Source organism: Paramacrobiotus metropolitanus, unplaced genomic scaffold (genome assembly GCF_019649055.1).
Source record: "Paramacrobiotus metropolitanus isolate TYO unplaced genomic scaffold, Prichtersi_v1.0 Parri_scaffold0000023, whole genome shotgun sequence".
Lineage (NCBI taxonomy): Eukaryota > Metazoa > Tardigrada > Eutardigrada > Parachela > Macrobiotidae > Paramacrobiotus > Paramacrobiotus metropolitanus.
Window position 1 is genome coordinate 210232 of NW_026570243.1, and position 17475 is coordinate 227706.

The 17475-nt window shown below is 42.9% G+C and overlaps 2 protein-coding genes across 2 annotated transcripts; one reads left to right on the plus strand and one right to left on the minus strand.

The window, feature by feature from the left end:
* Positions 1-354: 354 nt before the first annotated feature.
* Positions 355-9891, minus strand: LOC129587164 (uncharacterized). The gene is made up of 4 exons (XM_055480777.1): positions 9805-9891; positions 9589-9732; positions 895-1066; positions 355-772 (listed from the first exon to the last, which is right to left on the minus strand). The coding sequence occupies exons 2-4, from the start codon at positions 9692-9694 to the stop codon at positions 481-483; spliced, it is 570 nt and encodes a 189-aa protein (XP_055336752.1). The 5' UTR covers positions 9695-9732; positions 9805-9891; the 3' UTR covers positions 355-480.
* A 3084-nt stretch (positions 9892-12975) lies between these two features.
* LOC129587167 (uncharacterized) lies at positions 12976-16826 on the plus strand. Its single transcript, XM_055480779.1, has 5 exons — positions 12976-13328; positions 14090-14638; positions 14936-15040; positions 15265-15620; positions 16045-16826. The coding sequence occupies exons 1-5, from the start codon at positions 13042-13044 to the stop codon at positions 16536-16538; spliced, it is 1791 nt and encodes a 596-aa protein (XP_055336754.1). The 5' UTR covers positions 12976-13041; the 3' UTR covers positions 16539-16826.
* The last annotated feature ends 649 nt before the right edge of the window (positions 16827-17475 follow it).

The window sequence follows — 17475 nt, forward strand, 5'->3', positions numbered from 1 at the left end:
ATTTGGTGTAAAGTAATAAAATGTCGATCATGAATGCGCAAGAAGTGTGGATAGAATCACAAATATATGCGTCATGGCTTGTAACAGCTTCGGCATAACACAAATCACTACAACTATTCGTTTCACGAGTATTAATTTTATCTTTGTAGCCCGCTACTGGATTCGTTCAGATGGCTGGGTGTGTCGCTAGTTTGGCAGTTTTTCGTTTTTCATTATATAAATGCAGTTTGATCCAATATGGTACAGTTACCTATTTCGTTACAGCAACATGACATTAAGAAACAGGAGTCGTTTAGTGTTTAGTAAAACAGATGCGAAACTGGCCAAACACATTATTCTTTAACTAACTGCAACGTTTCAGCTCAATAACGGTGGTTTGTACAGATAACACTGGCGATAACATTTATTTGTGAAATATTTCTAGAGTACAATCAAGAACTGCAATTCATATAGTGTATGTAATCACCGCCCCTGCCGAAGTTATTTGGACGGTGGATTCTCGGCTTTCTTGGGCGGCTTTTTCGGGACGGAGCCATCTTCGGCATAATCCGCGAACACGTCCCGCGGCGCATGCTCCAGGGTGATCACTTCACGGTCCGCGGCAAAACCAGCGTAAAAATTGGCAAACGAAATGTCCGCGACACTGGGCCATCGCTGTTTAGCCACATCGAGCATGTCTACCAAATCCGGCAGAACTTTTTGCAGATCACTCGGAAACGCTCTCATTGGGTTGATGAAAGTGTGCTCCGGGATGACTTTAGACTGGAAGGCACTACAAAGAACGAGCATGGATATTAATTTTAATTTACAACGGTCAACGATTGCCGCAGCTGGCCGACAGTTTCACTTACAGATAAGAACTGAAAAAATATTTTCCCCAAGACCTACAGGTACCTCATTTTTCGCTTCTGCTTGACTGTTTCTTTCACTTTTCCCGACTTGCCCTCAGGATACTGGACAAGGATGCCGATGTAGGATTTGCTCAGATACTTGAACTTGTAGATGTGCGCAAGGCAGAAGTCCTCCATCATCGCCTTAAAGCGCTCACTGATTGTTTCAGCGGTGTCTGCAATGCAAATATTCAGATATGTAGGACGATAAATTATCAATCCGTAACTGCCATGTTTACTTAACTTTGATGACTTAGCCATTACAACTGGCGAAAGAACTAATGGATGGCACTTATCAGTCATCCGAAGCTGAGCTTAATGCGCAACGTAACTAACGTTACTCGTATAAAATACCAGTTGCTAGCTAGCAGATGCTGGCACCTGCTCACCCACCACGATTTGGCTGTTCTCATCGTCAGTGATCAGATGTCATCACTGCGGATTATCATCAGTTTCCATTGCTTTTATACAATAGAATTCCACATCACCAAAGGCTTTTGTCTGATGTGTCATCATCGTTTCACACCTATTCTCACGATTTCCATCTCCTTACTCACGGCGGTTGAACCTTACATACAAAATACGATAGAAGTAGTCATAAACTTTATGCTCCTTCCAAAGTGATGACACGACGTCTAGCACACGCTGTTTCACGCCGACGAAGATAACTTGAAAAGTTATGGAAAGGCATGCGCTCAAAATATGGTCCGCTAGCTATGATGCGCTTGATAGTGGACACAGACTTATCTCCAGACTAGTTACTCTTTATTTCGCGCAAAGCTAAATCTTTAATTTATAGGGTTTAGCGATCAGCGGAAATCAAAAATCAGATGCTGCGTGCTCCTTAGTAACCCAGTGATTATTGTCACCTTTACTACGTTTTCCGAACGGATCCATTATGCGTACTAATAAGAAGGCACGAATATATAGTACAGTACAACGTTACAGAGGATGCAACGTATCAGAGTACAGAGGATTTTCAGCTTGTCAGACCGCAGTTTGCAAAAACACTAATTAATTTAATTTGTTCGATGGGGAACTGGACGGTACAAAATACATCCATTGTGTAGTACAAACTTCGTACTAAGAACTTAAGAACACGGAACGCTTCCGGTCACATTACAACTTCGCCTCTGTGGTACTTTACGAAAGGAAGTGTTTTCGGTTATTTTGCGCAATACTAAATGTGCGTAAGAAATTGTTTGGGAATGGCTGATACTTGGCATTGTTTTGCAGATTGACAAATAGTAGTTTTTTTTGGAGTGTGCGTTGGGAAATTTGACGACTTACGACTGCAAGTTCGGTTTTTTGTGGGTGGCAACCAGTAAATAGAAGCGTGTTGCGACGATGCTGGCAGCACATCATGTCGTTGAGCAACTACACACGCTGCATATGTTTTTATGGCGCAACTTTTACAGCGAGGCTAAATTGCTTGCGGTGGTCACGAGATCGCAGAAATTTATTGATAATGGAGATGCATTTACTTACGCGGTGTTTTCTCTTTCGGTGTACAGACTCCAACTACGTGTGAGATCGCTCAAGTGCGTCGGGGGCGTTGAAGAGCACGAACAAGATGTCTTACACCCTCTATCAATCAACTCGAGCGCGAACACAGTACCGGAAAGCCCTAGGGCAGTTAAAAACGTCATCACCAATTTTTCGTTAAGCGATTATTCAACGCTGCTAATCCACTTAAAGGTTCTCTTAGATTTTCTTATTGGTTCTCTTGGCTTTCCTAGGTTTTTCACGTTTTCATATTCTTCCCAGCATTCCTAGGGTTCTAAGGTTTTTTAGGTTTCTTTGGTTCCCTAGGTTTCTTAGGTTCTTAGGTTTCTCAGGTTTCTTAAGTTTCTTAGGGTTTTTTTCGCTAGGTTCCACTCGGGTGCAATAAGTTTCGCAGACTTAATTTTTTTCCCGCCGATTCCTGTCACGTTGCGTTAAGTTCTGTTGGGTTCTGTTTTGTTCCGTTAAGTTTTGTTAGGTTCCGTTAAGTTCCATTAAGTTCCGTCAGGTTACGTTGAGTTCCGTACGGTTCCATAGAGTTCCATAAGGTTCCGTCAAGTTCCGCCAGATTCCGTACAGTTCCGTTAGTTACAGTAGCTGAAAACTGTCGCGCGTTTTCAACCTAAACAATCAGTGCCATATCTCGAGATCTCCGCTGAAGCGGATATACTGCGTGTGCACACCTTGAGCCAGGTACTGCACTTACGCAGGTTTCAAGGGACCTTTATCCAGAACCAACACGAAAGGATACCAGTACAACCAACACGAAAGGAAAGGATACCGTTTCAGCGCAGTAGTAACAGACCCAACTGACCTAACAGTCTTTGTTGCCTATAGCCCAGGCAACAAAGACCAATACTGCGAAGGAATTCGAAAAGTTCTTTGTAGAAGACGTCCTGTTGAAATACGGAATGGCGACCTTCATCCACTCAGATAGGGGAACTCACTTCACGGCGTAACCGTTCGACAAGGTCACGAGGAAATTTGGCATCCAACACACGCTTGGAAAAGCCTGTCATCCGAAATGACAAGGACAAGTCAAACGGCAAATGCAGACGATATGAGATGGAACACGAAAGTTCTGCGACGTAAAGGACAGACACCGTTGGCACAAAGCCTTACCCTACGTCGTCTGCGGGATGAACAGGGCAGACTACGCCATGCTACATGTTATACGGTCGGGAAATGACCATGCCACAAGATGTAGTAGCCGGAACCAACGCATCGGAACACTTTACTGACAAAGAACACTGCCTCAGGTGGATCAAGGAACGACTTTAAGGCTCTCAAGAAATAGCCCGTATCAGCATCGATGAAGCCTTCGAGCGGAACGCCGAAGTCTACAACAAGAAGAAGTCGACACCGACCTTCAAAACGAAAGATAAGATAACTGTCGAATATCCGAACAGGGACCCTTCCAGAATGGAACGGTACGATGGAGTTTGGATCGTCATAAAAAACGTTGGCCCAAACAACTTACTCCTTCGATGAGAATAGGCGCGAAGACACCGTAGCTGTCAACCAAGTAAAAACATTACCGAGCTGAAACGCGTCGACCGGTATCTCGGTCAGCCGGCCCAATACAGCCTGACAGCCGACCAGAGTCCCCACTTGGGCCCGGTAGACCGGCCCAGAGTGATGACGGGAGTCATTAGGACTCGGAAGCCGACCACACAGAAGGGACGGTAACGCGTGAACCGAGAAAGAAGTCCGAAGTAACAGTCGACAAACAACCGGAGAAGCCGGATACGGCTCACTAACCCGAAACGAAGGTTAAAGGTAAAAGAGATTGACCTCGGAAGAAACCGCTGACGGAACTCAAGACATCAGGACTGCAGGAAATGCAGAAGCAAAATGTGTTAGCGGATAAACCTGCACCGGCTACGGAAAAACCGGCTGAAACACGGCACCACCGACCAAGGAGAAACTAATGGAGTCAGATAACAAGTCGGAAGCATCGGTTCAACCGACCGGCCGACCTACGGAGGAAATGAAAAAGTCGGTAACCAAACCAACCAGGAGAAAGGAAACGGTCAAAACTACCGACCCGTCGGCCCCGACCACAGAAGTCAAGGTAGCCGACCAAGCGGTCGAGCAGAACAAGTCGAAGGGGAGGTATAATACGAAAAGGACGGTCGAAACAATAAATACGCCAACACTGACCACAGAAGACATTGTAGCTGACCAGGCGGTCGAACCGACCAAGCCTAAAAGAAAATACGGAACGGTCAAGAAACCGAAGCTGGCAGTACAACAAGTGCTAAAGGAGGCTGAAGTCGCTGAAGCGAAGCCCATAAGGAAATTCTCGAGAGGATTTTGAAAGGACGGGTGGACTCGAAGAAACCGACCAAAATTACAAATTCAAAGTTACCCAAAACAGCAGTCACAACAGAACAGACTAAGTTATAGGGCCATAGGTGTAACTTAGAATAATTAGTTATAACTAGCTTAGCAGCAGCTAGGTACAGATGGAGCTTCGGTGTCGGAATAAAACCTCTTCAGTTGATCCGAACATCTTCAGCTGAACGTACGGGAGTTGGAAGGATTCTAACACGCCGTATTTCCTCTTCTTTACACTAAACTAAAATGTCGGACCGACATCGACACGACACACCTTACAGCGGATCGAACAGTGGACGCAGCGGAACGAGCCGATCGCACCCGTGCCAACCGCACAATCGCTCGATCTCGCGATCGGATAACCCGCGGGTAGCCACACAGACGCCAGCACCGCAGACGCGAACACAAACGTTGATCAGGGACTGCCGACACTGCAGCGAAAATGCAACACAACAGGGCAACACACTCCCGTGTGTCAACGAGAATGTTTTGCCTATCTTCAAAACGGGAATATTTTGTCGCTGACATAACTGGAATACTACGAACTGAACAAATAAAGTGTACGTTTGACTCCAGGGCAAATAAGCAGAACAACGAAACGATTATAATTGGTTTTCGAGTTAAAATACAGCTCTTATTAAGGGGAATGACCCGGTACATGGTGTCAAGCATGGGATACATACACTAGAACTTTTGCTTTCGTGCACTCCGAATCACTTTTTTGTAATACTTTATGTCATTCAAAAGTTAAATGATTTGTATACTGTTCTGGAACCGTTTACGCGCGCAAAATCCTGTTGCCGAGATATGGCGAACTAAATGGGGCGAAAAGTTAAAATGCATTGTTGTATACCAAAAGTCTGGTAATTACCCGTACTTCTTTCGACTTTGCTATAAAAGACACATGACCATAAAGTCGAAAGTGAACCAATTTCAGGTTCATAGCATTCTCCCATAATTTTAGAATGAATTTTAAAATTTTTAAAATTCATTTCAAGTTCGAAAAAATGCTAAAAATCTGATATTGGTTCACTTTCGACCTTATGACCATGACGTGTCTTTTATAGCAACGTTTCAAGAAGATCATTAACCAGACCAATGGCACACAACAGTGCATTCAAACTTTTCACCCATTTTAGTACTTCACCGGTTGGTGCGCGCGCAAACAGTTTTCAGAACAATGTACATGACTTGAAGTCATTTAGCTTTAAAATGATATAAAGTACTGTATTACAAAAAAGTGATTCGGAGTGTGCAAAAAGAAAAGTTTTGGCGAATGTATCCTATTTTTGACGCTATGTACTGGACCACCCGCGATCCATAATCGGTAACCATTTGCGACTGGCGAATAAGTTCACCGAAGTTTCTGTTCCAGACTTCCAGAAAAACGTTTTAAGCCGTGAGCCAGGAAGCACTTCTGCCGGCTATGCGCGTGGTCAGTCTGCCGTACATGAATACAGTTGGACGATACATCGTACCGCGTACGGTCAGTTTATTAAGGGGATCGATCCACTTAGTTCAAACTGTGAAAGTACGTATACACTTTTGCACACAACACTTTAAGAACCAGGACATTAAACAGTTTTCCGACTTCATCAAATTCTTCAGGTTGCTCTGGCAATCAACTGTCCGCTTATGCTCTCGTTCGGTCCGAGTTGACGGTCCAAGTGAGGTGAATTTAGGAAGCTGGCAGTCCTCGTTCAAGGTAGCATCCAAATCCAAGTTTGAGTAATCCAACTCCGAGTCGAACTGTCAAAACCGCAGGCAGAGCCAACCAAGAGGATGACTTTTGGTTTTGGGCTTGAATACGTCCGATCAGAATCGGGCCAGCACGATGCCGCATGCGATCCGATCAAGTTTCAAGGCGACCATGAAACATGAAAAAGTTTGTCTGCATACAGTACCGAACACCCAAATTAAAATACATAATAATTTTATTTTCGTACAACACCAAGCACAAAATGTCAAAATGAATCACAAGTTAGCCTCTCGGCTTTTGTTGTCGGCACGGGCAGGGTGTAAAAGGTGGCAGTGGCACCTGCCACTGGCAGTTGCCACCGACACCACTGGCAGTTGCCACCGGCAACTGCCGTCGGCAGACTCGGCACGTTGTACGACACGAGTACTCGAAAATTGTAACCATCCAGAAAACCGCGAAGTATTTACACAAGTACTGTACTGGAAGTTTATCGGGATGTTTGGTTTTGCTAGGATACTCCTGAAACTTTTTCTAGAGCCGCATTTTCCAGTATAAGAAATATTCTCAATAATTATGATCTCGCATTTGATGAGGCTTGTAAATGAGCTAAACTTTAAATGCCCCCCAGTTAATCAACCCCACGAATTCGAAACTAATGCATGCCTCTAATACAGTGAACAGAAGAACTGAGAAGCACTGATGTCATTGTCCAGTGCAAAACTCCAGATGAGTATGAGTGAGTGGTCGAGCTACCGCTACTGTCTACTCCAGCGCACAAAATCCTTCCAAGCTACGCCACAACCCAGTGCGTTAAATCATGAATTATGTCAGTGACTGAGCTGCCACCACTGCAAAAAACAGATGAGTGAATGACCCACTGCACGAAAACTTTAGGTTGGCCGAGCTACCACTGTTCAGACCGCATTCGATTTAGGTGAGTTACAGTAGTTTTCGCGCTAACTCAGTGCTCACAATCATAACTCAGCATGACTACAATACTGTCCAGTTAACCAAATCGCTAAGAAAACCAGTGATCGAGTTGCTACCACTGTACAATGCATGCGTAGTGAGTGTCATGTTTAGGTAGGACCGTCGGAGACGTCAATAGCCCGCCTTCGAGTCCTTGCTTTAGAAGTCTTCAAGTCTCACAGTAACTGCTAACGCAATTAATGCATGAATTAATGCATCAACTAATGAGACATTCGTTCAAACCGGCCGTGAATCACAAGAAACGAACACCAAGCTGCAACCGTTCTTGTAAGTTGTCACTGTGCAAATACGCGTAACAGTATTAAAGGAAATTCTGCAATAATGCAGGCGAGGTTAAGAGTGGCGCTCACGCTACAACAAGGCATGCATCTTCCCGCGTCGGATCACTTCGGCCGCGCTACATTTCGGCCGCACAGGTTCACTTCGGCCATCGTTCATTTCGGCCGTGGCTCACTTCGGGCAACACTCAATTCGGCCGACGCTCATTTCGGCAACTAGACATTTCGGCCATCATAGTTCTCCTGGGTTTCCTACGTTTTTTAGGTTTTCTAAAACTTTTAGGTTTATTAGTTTCTTTGGTATCTTAGGTTTCTTAGGCTTTAAGGTTTCTTAGGTTTCTGAGGTTTTTCTTACGTTTTCTTAGCTTTTCTTAGGTATCCTTTGGTATTTGAATTTAGATTCGTCATGGTTTCTTTGGTTTTCTTAGGTTTTCTTTGATTTCCTTATGTCTTCATAGGTGTCTAGGTTATCCTTATGAGATTTATGATATGAAGATTTCTTTTCATTTTTTATGTGTTCCTAGGTGTCTTACGGTTAGGTTCTCAGTACTCTCCCGGTAGACTTTGTGACTTCGCGTCATCGAAAAGGAGACATGATGCTGACAGTAATACTTCAAGAACTGAACAAACTGTACGTGTAAAATGATATGAACGCGGCCATTTCTTGTCACTTTTTTGATTCAACGCTTTTAAGTTACCGATAAATTTATATGGAAAGTAACGTTTCCTTGTAAGTGAAATGAGCATCGGCCGAAATTTATTGTGGCCGAACTGAATGGCGGCCGAACTGAATAACGGCCGAAGTGAACGACGGCCGAAGTGAATGGCGGCCGAAAAACTTTGACCGAAATGAACGCGGCCGCAATGAAAACGGCCGAACTGATCGGTAGCCGCATCTCGCGTCACATCTTCGGCATCTTCAGATCTGCTATGCAGTTAATACTCGGTAATATTATCCTAAAATTTTCCGTTTGAGGTAAAAGTTTTCTGGAGCGTGCTGTCCAACTCCATAACAAAGTCGAAAGATCGTTAACGTAATATTAAACGGGACTTGAGCAATGTGTGCTGTCATGGCATCATGCGCTGCGCGTACACGATGAGCACTTCATAAGTACTGTATTAAACTCAAAAGCTCAATTTCTCAAACGTTTATCAAATTAACAAACAATTACTTTTCTCCGAAAACACCAGAAATATTGCTGAAACAATTTTTGCAGATCTTCCTCGCTTTAAAAATTGATTCTCGAATCACGAGTTTTTTTTCGAAAAAAGGCGCAAGCGATTTATGAACTGGCTAAGCCTTATGAAAATAACAGAAAATGTGCAATCTTTTAATTCGTATAACCAATGCAGAAGCTAATTAATTTACGCTCGAAGAAAGCATCCCGTCATTTTTAACGCTGAACTGGAAAAATTCTACGCAGGATCAAGCGAATGCACCCTGTATTACAGTGACAGCCTTTGCCCAATTTATAGACAAGCATATGTACAGTACTCCTCTTAGAATAAACGTAAAAATTAAAATGCCTAATTCTAGTCCCATGAGTGGAGCACGTTTGACTTTGACCAGTCGGGTGCGAAATGAAAAATGATGGGGGCAGGGATCTGTGTGCCTGTGTTGCACCTGTGTTGTCAGAAAAAGAGTTCGGATTTTCGCTTGCAGGTTTTAGAAATGCCTTAAAAGCGTGCTTTGAGTGGGAGATTTGGCCCAGCGGGGCGATTGATAGGAGCTTCAAACGAACCACCTCGATTCGTTGCAGAAAACGCACGTAGCATGTAAAAAAATTCAACATGGATTCCCAACAATTATCGTGCGAATATCGCGACTAGGTGGAGCGCCCCTTCAGTAAATTTACAGCATGTGAGCATGACATCTCCGGTGACATACCTGATGTTATCAGAAGCAGGCTTTCCTTGGACGGCGTTGGATCCAATCCGACTGGACGGACAGCACTGGTGGACGGCCCTGCAGACATCGCCTCTTTTTTGGACATGATGGCGCTGGGTGCACAATGCGTAGTGCTCAAGAAAACTACGAAAAGTGTAAAACAGAACTAGAAGGATTATTGAAACAACGGGAGCGAAGAAGAGAAAGACGCTTTACCTTGTTGTCCCAAGAAAAAAGAGAAAAACGTGCAAAAACAGAAAGTCTCCTGCAAATCATAAAAAAATATCGATCATTCTAGTTCAGATTTATTTTCCAGTTTAAAGTGTGTTCGTGCGCCAAAGAAAACCACATCCACTCTAGCCGTCACAGAGGGCGGTTACTCAAACGGCAGCAGCAACAAGTTGGTCTGCAGAGTGCCAGTATTGGGCGGTTGCGCGAGTGTCCCAACTTGCTGAATTTTTGCCTAGATTCGCACTCAATGACTTTGATCATTAAAATTTTATGGTTAATAAGATTCAGTTTTTTGGCACCATGCTTTCTCGCGTCCCATTTTACTCCTTCGTCGTTATCTGAGATTTATGGATATTTTGCCCTGGTTTTGATCAGACTGGGTCTGGGCGATGTGGAGGACATTGGGGTATGGGGATTGCGGATCGCGCGACCGATACTGCGCGTGCATCTGTAATATGTATTTCGAAATGCACATGACGGTCCTCGATGGTCGCGACAGATACTTGAGGTACCGATAATACTTCGGCCGTTTACATTTCCGCTTTCAGCTTTGATCATTTCGGCCAAAGGTATTCGATCGCAATTCACTTCGGCCGTCATTCTCTGCGGTCACGTAATATTTCGGCTAACCGCAGTTGCATGATGGATAGTGGATACTTCTATCGTCCATGTTACTGTAAAATAAAGAATTTAACCTAACCGCAAAAAGTATGTTACTGCTCTTCAAGTTGTGATAAGTTATAACCAAAACAATAACCTGACAAAAGGAAGAACAAAGGAAATTTAAAATCCAAATAATACGAGACCACGAAAACGTAAGAAAACATGAAAGCAAAAGAAAAATTTGAAAAATTAGAAAAACCAAGAAAATATTTAGAAAACAGGAAAACATAAGAAAACAAAGAAAGCACTGGAAGACGTAAGAGCACATAAGAACGTAAGAGCACATAAGAAAAACCTAAGAAAATATAACATACATCAGAAAATATAATAAACACATGAAAACAGAAGGAAACGCAATAATCGTAGGAAGCATAAGAAAACAAAAGCAAACTTGGAAAATTTCGTATGACTTACATTATACCGGCATTGTCCCTGATGTATGTGCTTTTTAATAAGAAATGTTTAGCTTTTATACTCGTGTTTCTACGAATACATGCATGAAATCTCTCTAAATCTATTGCAGGTACTCGGTAGACTAGTGTGACTGTGTGAGTGATAAAACTATCTTAATGAACATGATGCGATGAATAAGACATGCGATGGATAAGAAAACATGAGGTAATTAAAAAAATGTCAATAACAAAATCTCCAACATATCGACGGATGGACATCGGACTTTTGTTGCTTCCAGAATAAACTCAATATTGATATGTTTTTCACTGGCTACTTTTTATTTTCTCTACTATTATTAGCAGCACTTATTGCAAAAAAACTTTTTTTTAACAGTTTGTAAGCAGTTCGGTTGTATTTTGCTATTCATTTATTCGGTAAATTTCACATACACATGATATACAGTATTTTAACATTTTTTTAATAAGTTTGTATTTTCTTTTATGGTATATTGCCATTCTTATCATTGTACGAATTTTGGTGATTACATTTGAATTTTGAACCTTTTTTATATTTTGTTATTTGTTATGGTGTGCTTGTTGCTTATATTTTAACCATTTTTTTATTCTGTATTGTTTCTTCTTTTAATTTCGGCGATCGATTGTTATTTTATTACAATATAAAACAAATGGAAAAATGAATGTTGGTATTAAAAGAACAAAACAATTGTTTTCTTTATTTGCAATATGTATGGAAACGAGCATCGCTCACAGAAATACATTCAAATGAAAAATTTGTCCCAGTTGGCACGAGAAGGGACCGTACATAGCACACTCATGGCATTCTATGAGAATAACAGTGTTTCGCGAACCACAGTGATAGATTATCGTGTTCTGTTCTTGCACTGCAGACGACGGATATCGTGCAGCGCCCCGACTTTCGTGGAATCATGACTGTGGCCCAAGCAGCCAGCCCGCTCCGGAGATCGCTTGTTATCCGGCGGCGTCCCCTGCTGATGCTGACCCCCGGTGACTTCACGGCGGCGCGCCCACGAAGCGTATGGTAGTCGGCCGCCTGCAGAATCTGACGCAGGTGGATCTGGGCGGACCGCTCCACTCCCCATCGCTTGCGACTACGGTCAACTGCATCTGCTGGAGTTGCAGTTTCTGCGAACATTTGCGTTGAATGATTTCTTGAATAGAACTAGAAATCCGACGGAAATCTAGTGGTTGCAGTCGACGTATCAATGGTGATGAGCGGTCAGTTGGAGACTTGGGCCTCGTCCTGAATTCAAAGCGAATCTCGTTGCGATACAGCAACAGGCTGAGCAACTCCACCTCGCGAGGTGGCTTCGCGTACCGTATCTGTAGGCGTAGCCAATGCATACAGCCACCTCGTGCGGTTGAGCAACCGTACCATAACGAGATTCGCTTTGAATTCGAGACAAGGCCTTGGAAATTGAGTTACAGTACATATGGATGCAGTACTAGGACATTACATATGAATACAGTATTAGCTAGTACTGCTCTTTACAATACGTACATATTAACTGTATTTTAGAAAGGCAGCGCATAATTTTTCCATTACATAGCGCTGCCTTTTCAAAAAGCACTGACTAAACCGTCAAAACCAAAGTTCACCGAGATGAGCGATTGGATTCGATTGGCGATATGAAAACTAATATTATGACACACCCATAACTTCTAAAACTTATGCCGGAATGAAAACCCACTCTCCAGTAGCTTGATATTTTGACACTGTCACCTCACATAGTGTAGATGCCAGCTCGCTCCACTTACAACTGTCACATACAGTATCTACAGATATTATTTTATTGATAGTATGGGCACTACGCGCAAATTCGGGGCAATACTGGCTTTCTACAAGGAATACTGTATTATACGTATATTATGAGGATCAATACTGTAATATGCTCGTAATACACGCCGTTACCACACTCTCCGCGCGATCATATGTAGACAGTGCGCAGTGCAAGCTGAGAAAACCGATGAATTATCGATTGAAGAATTCCTGATTAGTGTGCTCAGCTCTGCCAGGCAGTACGAGTGGCCCATCCAAACTCCCTGTGGAGTCCAACCTGAATCGCAAACGATAATGTTTTAAGCATGCAGAAAGTCTCTACACATATAAAATTTTGATCGCAAAACAATGCGGTCAAATACTGTGAAGATTATGCTGGATAAGTTGTACTACTCGCATTCTTATGTTAAATTCACAGTGGACGTGACGCGAGATAACGTGATACAGCGGGGATATATTACGGATATTGGCAAGGATGGTCTCGTAATCGACTTTCATCATGATGGCCAGTCGTCGAGGGAACTGGTTGAGTTCTCTTGCATCCATACATTGCCAACCAAACCTGTTGCCGTCGAGCGATACCTTAAGCCACCCCAAGTGAGCTCCGAGGTGGAAGTGCTAATTCGCAGCGCAGTGTAAGTCCATGCGATTCTTAAGGGAAATGGCCCGGCAACATGGTGTCAAAATGGGATACGTGCACTAAAACTTTCGCTTTCGCGCACTCCGAATCAATTTTTTGTAACGCTTTATGTCATTCCAAAGTTAAATGATTTGTATAAATTATTCTGAAAACCGTTTGCGCGCGCAACATCCGGTTGCCGAGATATGGCGTGCTAAAATGAGTGAAAAGTTTCAATGCATTGTTGTGTACCAAAAGTATGGTTATTCCCCGACCTACTTGAAACTTTGCTGCAAAAGACGCATGGCCATAAAGTCGAAAGTGAACCGATTTCAGATCCATAGCATTTTTTTCCGATTTAAAATGAATTTCAAAAATTTTTAAATTCATTTTAAAATTATGGGAAAGTGCTGAACCGAAAACTGGTTCACTTTTGGCTTTATGGCCATGTGTCTTTTGCAGCAAAGTTTCAAGTAGGTCGGGTAATTACCATACTTTTGGTACACAACAATGCATTGAAACTTTTCACCCATTTTAGCACGCCATATCTCGACAACCGGCTGTTGCGCGCGCAAACGGTTTTCAGAACAATGTATAGAAATCATTTAACTTCAGAACGACATAAAGTATTACAAAAAAGTGATTCAAAGTGCGCGAAAGCGAACGTTTTACTGCATGTATCGTATTTTGACGCCATATACCAGGCCATTTCCCTTAACACATCTGCAGCGAACACATTAGTGCCCGTATATCTATAATAAATAATGACAATTCTAGCGACCAACCTATGATGTGGACAAAAGCCATTTTCGTAACACTGTTGCCGGATTACGGTAATAAGCGACATGGCATCGTGGGTGAACAGTTTGCCTTGGTCCGACTTCCAACCAAAAATCCATTCTCGTTAGTCGCTGTAAAAAGCCTTTGGTCACCATTTGTAGCCAGCGGTATACGTATCCGCCAGAAGCGGCAATGGCAAACGGTCCTACCGGCATCGTTCTACAGGGTGACCGTGCCGTATACCTCATGCCGGAGGCAGGATTGCCCCTTTCCACAATCTTCTTTACTTTACCATATGAGGCAGTTAGATACAGATATTGGACTGAAATTGGTCTGGCTGGATTTGACGGGCACGCTTCTTGTGTCGGCTGACGATGTCAGCGTCACTGTGGTGTGCCGTCGGAAACCTAAAGCACTACCCAACACATTCCATCAATTGGTGTTCCACCTGTACGATAAATTTGTTAAACACATTTCCCAAAACCAAAAAGGGTTAGCGCGATGTTTACGGCTGGTCTACACACAACAAAGTACGGATACAGGCAAGTGACATAGGTATATACTCCGAAACTATTATTTAGTTACCCAGTTTCTACTCGTACTACAATGATCGTTCCGGCGTATTCATTACTAGCTTGGATATTACAGCATATGTTCAAAGAAATAAATAATTCTACACCCCAGAGAAATGCTCCAGTAAACATATCATAATCCTACGGAAAATTGTTATCGAAAACTAAATTAAGTACCTACATGTCTAACAGTTGGTGTTAAGACCACTGAAAAACTGCTTACTTTGCTTGGTGTTAACCGTTGCGCGGCTTTTTATGATTTTGTAGACAGAGTTCACGAATTCGAGGCGTTTTCAACATTGCTGACTCTTCCCGATATAATGTTGCTGGAGGTGCTACTCAGTCTGGATAGAGTCGCCCAAAGGAGCTTGCAACGGTAAGCGTCCAGGCACTGCAAGCAGCCTCCTTGTTTAGAGTTCTGACTGTTTTTAGCGTATCCCGTCCTGTAACGCTTTGACATGCAGTGGTTCTATTATAAGTTTTAAATACGTATCTGCAGTACTTACTGCTGCTTCTTTTTATCAGGCATTGAATTTTTATCTTTATCCCGATTGTTTTTGTCACACATGAAGCCGCCTATCGGACATTCGTATTTTACAGCGTCTGTTGGAGATGGTACAGACTTCGATCGTGCTCCGCGACCGAGAAGTGTGTGATTCTGGATGCTCCACCAGGCCATTACATCAGCGGACATTTTCACCTGGTGGACATGGCGAATGCAATGCTGCAGTACTCGGCAGTATCGATGCGAAGTCTGCTGTTGAACCAGTTCTTTCCCAGCCAAAGCCACACGACTATGCTGCTCACACGAGAAATGCAGTTGCCATTGGAGCTTTTTGTGTCCTACCGCAGCCCGGTACTTGATCTTCGGGATGAACTGGAGCTGTATCCCGCAGTTAACAACATGCACATTCACTGTTCTATGAAAACGAAAAACTCGGAAAGACATACGTTAGGTACAAGACTACATGTAAATTTTAACTGTACTGATATCATTCGTATTGTGTGCCGTATAGCATAGTTTTACCTGTCATAAAGATTAAAGCTCAGCGGAGGCGTTTTGCGTTTTGTAATTATTATTATTATTATCGCAACTACAGTAGCCAAGCTCCATTACGCACTGAACAAGTCTGAATTGTTTACACGCACTAAACAAGTCTGAATTATTTTCTTGTTATTGTTAAATTAATTTTTTTGAATTTGTTCTCAGAATCGCATGTATTTTCAGTTTTTGCCAAGTCAATATGATGAATATACAGCAAATTTTGTAATCCAAATGCGGGGGACAAAGAGACAGCTCCGCCTCTTTACCTCCCGTCACTAATATAAGGGGAAAGACTCTATCATCCATCCAGTTATCTTAAGTGATTTATTTGGCAGAAATAATCATCGCTGCACCGGACGACATAACATGGCTGACGAATACTTTGGGCGCTGGTTGGACGTACTGCTGCACAACGAGCACCATGAGCGACACCCTTACGGGAATATCTCTTGTGCTGGACCAACTGCATCACCGCTGCTGGACGCACGGTATACAATCAAAGGTCGTGAACTGCTATGGCCTTGGAAAAGGGGAAGGAATAAGGTTAAAAGAGGGTTTGCTTCTTTGGCCTGTCACCGCAGCAGCGCTGGATGCTCTAACGAGGACAGTGGAAAATTTCTGTCCCACGGGCGCCAAGTCATCTGAAACTGATCAAAACTTTCTACCGCTTGAGACGTCCAGCAGACATTTTGGTCTGTTACAGCCATCCGGTTGTAAGCTAACGGGATTTCGTCCAGACGTTTTGAAAGTACTGATCCGGAAACCCCGTCTGGTGGGTGAAGACTACTTCAGTTTATGGGGCGTACAAAGCTGGCTTCGATGTTCTTGATTTTGCTCATTATTTCCCGTGCGCGAGCAATCTTCAAAAATGCCGTATTGCACTTTTTTCTTTTGCCGTGTAGTACTCGTATGTTTGCAGTTTTCACCCATAGACCAACTACAAGATTTACAGTGATTGTCACCGGAACTTATTGGCCGAGCGAAGCGAAGCCTTCTGTACTCAGCTGGCCACAAAGTCGAGTGCTTGTCGACCGAAGCGAAGCGAAGGTCATCTGTGTTCAAGAAAACCGGACACAATTTTTGTCGGTTACGCTTCAATAAATTTAAATAAAATATGTTAGAACACACCAAAAAATGTTATATAAAAAATATTTTTCATAAAAAAATGCATTTTTAAACAGTTTTAGAACAAACTCGGCCAACAGTTTATTAAACTTTGTTTCTCGCTTCGCTTCGGTCGTTTAGTGAAAGCCAACAGTGGTGCACTTTCCTAGTATACGAAGTAATGTGTGTGTACACGATAACTTTCGAAGAAGTTGTGCGATCCTTGTCAAATTTGGTACAATGATAAAACCCAAAAGTGAGGTCGAGCTTGTTGATGAGCCAGATCTGACCGGAAGCAGGAAGATCTGGAACTCTGCGGTTAGTCGGTGTTCAACAAGAAGTCGTTCAGCAGTTTCCATTTGACGGTTGTTTTTAAATTCTGAGGTAAGTGAAATGTGAGCATTGGGAAGCTGAAAGAAATAGTGTGCTTCATCTGCATAATCGTTTGTGTACTCGCGATAATAATCTTCTTCGAGAAGCGTAGTGCAATCTACAATGGACTTCAAAACGGTGTTTCTGCATACAACAAACCCACCCATATCATATATGCACGTTATTTTCTTGAAGGTTTTTTTATACAGACACTGCTGATTTTGTCTGTAACGGTTTGCTGATTCCCTCCCAGCACTATGCACTTACGTTTTGACTAAAAAATGTTCGGT

Bases quoted from the DNA above. Each gene is read 5' to 3' on its own strand.
- LOC129587167 (XM_055480779.1), top strand. From the start codon at position 13,042: ATGCGGTCAAATACTGTGAAGATTATGCTGGATAAGTTGTACTACTCG. The intron at 15,041-15,264 runs GTAAGCGTCCAG...CGTATTTTACAG, and splicing joins GCCCAAAGGAGCTTGCAACG to CGTCTGTTGGAGATGGTACA. The intron at 15,621-16,044 runs GTACAAGACTAC...TTTATTTGGCAG, and splicing joins CTCGGAAAGACATACGTTAG to AAATAATCATCGCTGCACCG.
- LOC129587164 (XM_055480777.1), bottom strand. From the start codon at position 9,694: ATGTCCAAAAAAGAGGCGATGTCTGCAGGGCCGTCCACCAGTGCTGTC. The intron at 1,067-9,588 runs GTATGTCACCGG...TTTGCATTGCAG, and splicing joins CCTGCTTCTGATAACATCAG to ACACCGCTGAAACAATCAGT. The intron at 773-894 runs GTACCTGTAGGT...CGTTCTTTGTAG, and splicing joins AAGCAGAAGCGAAAAATGAG to TGCCTTCCAGTCTAAAGTCA.